Genomic DNA, 8023 nt, shown 5'->3' on the forward strand with positions numbered 1-8023 from the left:
TATTATTCATTTTTTGATATTTTTTTCTCAAATATACCCCTCATTAATATCATAAATGAAACTTACAAAATCAACCTCTAAAACAGGGTCATGCTTTCATCACCCAGGATTATGTCATCATCACGTTTGATTGAGTACGAGTTTTACTTCTCTGTTCCCCCTACCATGCTCTTCACTTCCTTCTATCCAATCAATTTTCTCCACCTCATCAACTTATCAATAAATTTAATAAAGTTTATAAAAAGGAAACTTATAAATCCAAATATTAAAAAAACAAAAAATGATTTATTTTTTGGATGATAATAATATTAAAAAATATATAATTAAGTAATTTAAATTAAAAATAATAAGATAAATCATTTATATTTGAAAAAAATTATTAAAAATAAAAAATTAGAATAATATTATATATATATTTTTATATATAATTTGTATATACGAATAATATGTTGTTATTTTATTTTTAATTTAAAATTATTTGTGCATATAAATTATATACATAATTTTATTAAAAAATTACCCTTATAGATTTTAATCAACGTCTGTGGACAGATATCAGTAGAATGATTACGATAACAACATATTCCGCGAAGCAGAGAGTCATATTTTTTATGTTATCTCGTTCTGTTATTTATATTATTAAATAAAATAATACATCTGTTGGAATTTAATGTGAAATAGAACATGTTATCCTGCAGCAGCGAATCTCCACGTTTAAAAAAAAAAAAAAATTTCTGACCTGCCATTGACGAAGACGATCTCACTCACACTTCACTCTTGACTTGCAGCACTCTTCATCTTCTTGGCCTCTGGGTTTTCTTTCTTCTCTGGTGGGTCTTCTTCTTCTTCTTCTTTTCTTATTTTTGTTTTCACATAAAGTTAATTTCTTTTTGTTTTTGACAAATCAAGTTCTGTGTTTACTTGTAAATTTTGACATGAACACCACACTTGCAGCAAACTTTTAGCATGAAAAAATATCCCATATTGTGAAGAATGTGTATGTTTTTATTTTATGGGATATGATTTTATCTGTGCCCATATTTATTTGACAAAGAACTGTGGAATTTCTTGTTCTCATTTAATTGCAAGGTTATCTTGTCAAAATCACTATTGATGGGAAGTCTAGGCACACCTGCATAAATTTGATTATCCTTCTGAGTAGAACATAAATTCATATAAGATTGATCTTCATGTTTATACTCACAAACATACACTCAAGACTACCTTTTGTGATTTATTATAAGTTTCTTTTTGTGTGGAATGATTGAAGTTCATATATGGCGAGATTTTAAATCTTATTTTTAACTGGTGCTTCTACAAAAAAGTACTAAAAGTTTGACCTATGGATCTTATTAACTCTTCAAGAATGTTAAAGTCAACAGTATTTCGTTTGGCTGATATTGCTATGCTTTCACAAAAAAATTCTTTGATTTCTTTCTTTCTTACTTTACATGATGACAGGACTTGACAGGGGATAGTAGGATTTAAAGTGTTAACATGTTATAAACACACATTGTAGGGTTGTTCCTGTACCCCTGCAAGCTTCCTTTTATATTTTTTTCTCAGAAATAGTGTTTACAGATATTGATTTGGGAAATTGGGGTTTCGGATGCAAAACTTATACATAATTTGGTTTGTTTCAGATTTCCTACACTTAGTGTGCCTAAGTTGCAGCGACTATGGGAAAGATTAATTCAATCTTCTTTTCTTTCTTTCCCTTTTTTGGCCTTTATTTTTCTGTAGTTTTTATTCTTTATATTTTATGTTCATATATGGATCCTTGTACTTATGGCTGACTTTTATTTTCCTTACATGGTAAAAGTGCAGCATACTTCATTTATGGGTAAAACTATTCAGGTTTATGGATTTCCCTGTAAAGTTACGGCAGAAGAAGTCAAGAGATTTCTGGAGTCACTTACCGGTGAAGGAACTGTTTATGCTATTAAGGTTAGGAAAGCAAAAAATGGTGGTCCTAGAGCATATGCCATTGTCCAATTCACAACTAATATCAAAGCTGATTATATAATTTCTCTGGCTAGACCAAAACAAAGCCTATGGTATGAAAGTTCATATCTCAATGCTCGGCCAATGGAGCATGATATTGTGCCAAAGCCAAGAACCTATAAGCATACCATGGAAAAAATAATGCTGCATTTTGGCTGTCAGATATCAAATGAAACGTTTGCTGTTCTCTGGAGAGGGGTGGATGTTTCCGTGAATTTTGGCATTGGAATGCGAAAATTAAATTTTTATTTGTCTTATCGGCAAGTAAAATACTGGCTTGAGCTCGCTTATGAAAATATTTGGCAGATTGAACTCCATCGCCCACGCAATCAAAGAGCAAAGTATCTTCTGATTCAGGTTGCTTTTATACCTTTGATCACTGACTAAAATTCATTGCTAATTTATTTTCTTTTATTATTTGTGCAGCAAAATGAAATTTAATTGCTTGTATTGCATGAATTGAAAAAGACAAAAGTGCAAGTTCTGTTATATGAATGTAGTCATTCTGTTGGTTTCCTAATTTGCAAGCAATTGATGATAGCCACGTCCTTTTTTTTCCTGTCTGATAAGAGTTAAATATGATGAAGTGATGGGTTATGCATATAAAAGAAAGCAACAAGGGTGGTGATTGTTTGAGTTTGCTTCCCGTTCTCTCAGTTTTTCAGGAAATCCAACTGTGATAGGATTAAACCTGCAATTTCAGCCAAAACACACAAACAGTAGGCAAATGATCAACAGAAATCTAATTTTATTTATCAACTCAGCAGGAGATTCCCACTATTTACTGCAAATGTGCAACCAGATGAATTCAGAGAACAAAATTAAAATGAAAGATGGATAGTTCCGGCAATTCGAGGAGCTGGACACCTCCCTTTTAGACAAAGGCTGCCAAAACTGAAAAACTATTCTCTCCTTCTCTTATTTAATCTCCCAACTTTATTTCCTTTCCATAACAGATTTCCTTCCTAAGCTGGATCATTCGGCCACATGGCATTCTGAATGATTTTGAGAAATTTCCATTTTCTCTTTTCATGCAGTGGTCCCCTGGTGTGTTGATTCTCTGCCCTTTCCCTTGCGTTTCCTATAGTAAACCTTCAAGGCTGGTGTGCAAACAAACTCTCAATACTTTTTTGACATTTGGAATTCAATAATTCAAATTTTTGACATTTCTCAACAGTGGGAGACCAAAATTGTCTTTATTTGCTGAATTCAGTTTCTTTTTTTGAAGGTTTCTCATTTGGGGTTTTAAATGGGAACAAATAGACTAGATTTCTGGTGCACTCTTCATTGATATGTATTAGTATTTTCAAACATAGGCCACATATAGCAATTGGAAATTCATGGAATTAGACAGATGAGGAATTCAGTTATCTGTATGCTTGATAGTTGGATGTTTCAAATTATGTTTACTCTTCTTCTTTCTTATGTGAAATGTTAATTTGCTGACTCTCAAAGATTATTTTTTGGGTTTCTTTTGATTTTAAGCTACTTGGTGCTCCTCGGATTTTTGAGAAAGAAACACGCTCTTCATATGATAAATTTGACGACCCTTTACTTAACTTCTTTAAAGATGAGCCTGATGATAAATGGATCAGAGCAACAGACTTCACCCCCTCAAGCTGTATTGGACAGTCTACTGGATTATGTTTAGAGCTTCCTTACAGGCTTGAACTTCCAAACTTTCGTGAAAATTTTGGTTATTATAAAGAAAGTGATGGCAGGTTTGATTTGAAAATGGGTTCTTCTTATTCTTGCAATCAGAGTTTGGTTCCAATCGTTGGTCCTCCCTTCGGAATTTACTTGCCATATGAGATCTTGTTTAAGATCAATTTGCTGGTACAAAATGGGTGTCTTCCCGGGCTTGCATTGGATTCTGATTTTTATCGGTTGGTTGATCCAAGTAGAATTGACATGGCCTGTATAGAACATTCTCTTGATAAACTTTATCAGATAAAAGAATGTTGCTATGATCCTTCAAGGTGGCTCAGTGAACAGTATCAGAAATACCTCACAACCAGGAATAGGCCACAATCACCTGCCATAACCTTGGATGGAGGTTTGGTATATGTACACAGAATCCAAGTAACACCTTGCAAAATTTATTTTTGTGGTCCTGAGGTTAATGTCTCAAATCGTGTCCTTCGCAACTATAGAGATCATATTGACAATTTTCTTCGTATTTCATTCATTGATGAGGATTTGGATAAAATTCATTCAATAGCTGTAGCGCCACGTTCATCTTCCGCAGATGAGCGTAGGAGAACTGGAATTTACTCAAGGATCCTTTCGACCCTAAAAGATGGTGTAGTGATTGATGATAAAAAATTTGAATTTCTTGCCTTTTCATCTAGTCAATTGCGAGAAAACTCTGCTTGGATGTTTGCCTCTACAGATGGGTTAACTGCTGCCCATATAAGGGAGTGGATGGGGAATTTTCGAAAGATAAGGAATGTGGCAAAGTATGCAGCCAGATTAGGTCAATCCTTTAGTTCATCAACTGAAACTCTTAGTGTTCATGCGGATGAAATTGAGGTCATTCGTGATGTAGAGGTTATGTCAGGTGGAACTAAATATGTTTTTTCTGATGGTATCGGAAAAATTTCTGCTAATTTTGCCAGTAGAGTGGCCCAAAAATGTGGTATTAAAGATCGTACTCCATCTGCCTTTCAGATTCGATTTGGTGGATACAAAGGTGTTGTGGCCGTTGACCCAACTTCAACAAAAAAATTATCATTGAGGAGAAGTATGCGCAAGTATGATTCAGAAATCATGAAGCTGGATGTTTTGGCATGGACCAAATATCAGCCTTGTTTTCTCAACCGACAGCTGATTACTCTTCTCTCTACCCTTGGTGTTAGGGATCAAATTTTTGAGAAGAAACAAAGAGAAGCTGTAGATCAATTGAATGCCATCTTAACAGATTCTCCGCGAGCACAAGAGGCTCTGGAGTTGATGTCCCCTGGAGAAAATACTAACATTCTCAAGGAAATGCTCTTGTGTGGTTATGAGCCAAATGCTGAACCATTCCTTTCTATGATGCTGCGAACATTCCGGGCATCAAAGTTGCTGGAATTGCGGACCAAAACAAGGATATTTGTTCAACGTGGAAGATCTATGATGGGATGTCTAGATGAAACCAGAACCTTGGATTATGGGCAGGTTTTTGTGCAATTTTCTAAAGCTGCATCTCAACGGTGTTATGTTATTGAAGGAGAGGTTGTTGTTGCGAAAAACCCTTGCTTGCACCCAGGCGATGTTCGTGTTTTAAGGGCAGTGAATGTGCCAGCTTTGTACCATATGGTGGATTGTGTCGTATTCCCACAGAAAGGAACGAGGTAAAACTTTCAACTTCATAGTTTCAAATGTTGTGGCGTATGCTGGATTTTATTTCTGATAATTATGTAGATATCCTTGTTATTCAACTGGTACATCCTTATCATATTCCTATTGTCAACTAAACCAAAGTGAAATCATCTTTAGTCAATCTTGTGAATAACTTTACATCAAAATCTACTTCCATTTTATGTGTTTGTTTACTCAATGGTTAATTGTTTTCCACTTATTCTACCCTTTAACTGTGTTACATGACACATTTAAAAGTGTAAACTATCAGCTTGTGTAGCATGTCACGAATTATGTATGTGGGTAATTTGTCTGTTGAAAATATACCTCATCAGAGTCTCTTAACAGTCAATTGAACAACATAACATGCTTATTATAGATTAAACTTTGAAACTGCTGGCAGCCCTTCTGATTGTATCACTCTGTCAAGTCTTACAATCTATGGCATGTGGAATTTGAGACACATTTGAATCAATTTTCGTACTTTGATATTTCTGCTCTTTGCCATTTTCACTTTCCTGGGTTATGAACCCCAAGTCCACGCAATTTAATCCAAGAAATATTGTAATCAATAACCACAAATGCCTTTATTTGGGAAGCTTACGATTTACTATCTGTTACATCATATATAATGTTCAAAATTGGCATGATTTATTCTTTTGAATGGTTATACTATGTGTCTTACTCTTTCTACTGTTTATTAACAATATAGTAGTAACAAGAATTGATGAACTTCTCAGAAGTTTTGCAATTTACTGACATTCATAACTGAATTATATTCCTAGACCTCACACAAATGAATGTTCCGGAAGTGATTTGGATGGAGATATCTACTTTGTCTGTTGGGATCCTGAATTGATTCCGCCACTGCAAATATCTCCTATGGATTATACTCCGGAACCAAGTATGGAGTTAGATCATGATGTTACAATCGAGGTAATACCCTTTTAGACCCTGAAGTATTCAGAAAATTTTCTGATTTGCTTTTAGCTAATTTGCATATGACCAAAGTCAATATTCTTCTAGCTTTTATTGCCTAATGCTATGTGCATTATATATTGCTAAAAAGATAATATCTGAATTTTGGAAATCCTTGAAAGGAAATGAGTGACTGAGTGCATCTAATTTTTTTCCCTTAATCTTCTTTCTCCTGCCATATAATACACAACCACAAACAATGTAATTTTCATTGATTTGCATATAAGGGTGATAGTTTCTGCATGCAGGAAGTTCAGGAGTATTTTGCCAATTACATGGTGAATGACAGTTTGGGAATTATTGCCAACGCTCACACTGCCTTTGCAGATAGGAAGCCTGGCAAAGCAATGAGTGAGCCATGCTTAGAACTAGCAAAAAAATTCTCTATTGCAGTTGACTTTCCAAAAACTGGTATTCCTGCTGAAATACCACCTCATTTGCATGTCAAAGAATATCCAGATTTCATGGAAAAACTAGACAAACCTACCTACGAGTCAAAAAATGTGATAGGAAAGCTTTTCCGAGAGGTTAGGGACATAGCACCAGATACAAGCTCTATCGAGTCTTTCACTGAGGAAGTAGCGAGAAGGTCTTATGACCATGACATGGAAGTTGATGGATTTGAGGATCACATTGAAGATGCTTTCTATTATAAAAGCAATTATGATTACAAACTAGGGAATCTTATGGATTACTATGGCATCAGAACTGAAGCTGAAATTCTCAGTGGTGGTATCCTTAAAATGTCCAAATCCTTCACAAAGAGAAGAGATGCAGAAGCAATTGGTATGGCCGTTAGGGCCTTGAGGAAAGAAGCTAGAAACTGGTTCAATGAGAAGGGGAGTGGGTCTGAATTTAAAGATGATGTGTATGCAAAAGCATCTGCTTGGTACCATGTCACATATCATCCAAACTATTGGGGCAGCTATAACGAAGGCCTGAATCGCCAACATTTTCTTAGCTTTCCATGGTGCATTTATGACAAGCTGATGGAGATCAAGACGGAAAAAATAAGTCTGAGAAATGCTCAAAATCTTCCATCTCTCCAGCACTTGCTCAGTCATGGATTGCATTTGCGTTGAGAAATTATGCTTGACTTGATCTCTTTTACAATGCCTATAATTATACTTTGTATCCTGTATATGCGTTTCTGTATTATTATTGTAAATGCTCGATAATCAGGATTGAAACTTAAAGTGGATATGGACTGCCAGTTGATAGAGCTACAATATAATATAGCAAGTTGAAGGAATTTAGTTGATCTTCATTGATTTTTCTCTTCAAAAAGGATTTGCCAGGGCTTTGCATGAATTTAATAAGAGTGCTAAGAACTTCTTGTATTTACCAAATTGGCTTTTTAAAATTAGATCCTGGAATACCAGCAGCCGGGTATTGATATTTCTTGGGGAAGAGATTGAAAGAGGCTGTTGAAATCATTCGAGAAAACTCCGAATTCAGGCATTGGAAAAGCGGGGCTCCCTGGAGTTTTTTATGGTTTATTTAATGGCTTCCATGTATTAAAATTTGTATGGCAATCAGGACATTTGAGCCAAATAAACATCTCTCATGGGCAGGAGGAAATGATTATCTTTTACGAGCCTCATAAACAAAAAAATCATCAATGCTTTTGACAACAAACAAATTTTACATTTATGTTACATTATTAGGGATAACATGAGGTGGTTCAGCCCGGTTTCTA

At 34.9% G+C, this 8023-nt stretch overlaps 1 protein-coding gene across 2 annotated transcripts; it reads left to right on the forward strand.

Annotated features, from left to right (window-relative positions):
- The first annotated feature begins 678 nt into the window (after nucleotides 1–678).
- Nucleotides 679–7591, forward strand: LOC123214681 (RNA-dependent RNA polymerase 1-like). Of its 2 annotated transcripts, none has more exons than XM_044634621.1 (5): nucleotides 679–830; nucleotides 1828–2361; nucleotides 3490–5339; nucleotides 6132–6282; nucleotides 6573–7591. In XM_044634621.1, the coding sequence occupies exons 2-5, from the start codon at nucleotides 1840–1842 to the stop codon at nucleotides 7404–7406; spliced, it is 3357 nt and encodes a 1118-aa protein (XP_044490556.1). In that variant the 5' UTR covers nucleotides 679–830; nucleotides 1828–1839; the 3' UTR covers nucleotides 7407–7591. The 2 variants fall into 2 exon arrangements, with proteins under 2 accessions (XP_044490556.1, XP_044490557.1); XM_044634622.1 differs by having other exon boundaries at nucleotides 681–830; nucleotides 1823–2361.
- Nucleotides 7592–8023: the final 432 nt, after the last annotated feature.

The sequence above is a fragment of the Mangifera indica genome, chromosome 4 (genome assembly GCF_011075055.1).
Source record: "Mangifera indica cultivar Alphonso chromosome 4, CATAS_Mindica_2.1, whole genome shotgun sequence".
NCBI lineage: Eukaryota > Viridiplantae > Streptophyta > Magnoliopsida > Sapindales > Anacardiaceae > Mangifera > Mangifera indica.

Coding starts and splice junctions, on each gene's coding strand:
- LOC123214681 (XM_044634621.1), top strand. CDS start 1,840: ATGGGTAAAACTATTCAGGTTTATGGATTTCCCTGTAAAGTTACGGCA. Junction 2,362..3,489: donor CAAAGTATCTTCTGATTCAG/GTTGCTTTTATA, acceptor TTTGATTTTAAG/CTACTTGGTGCTCCTCGGAT. Junction 6,283..6,572: donor ATCATGATGTTACAATCGAG/GTAATACCCTTT, acceptor TTCTGCATGCAG/GAAGTTCAGGAGTATTTTGC.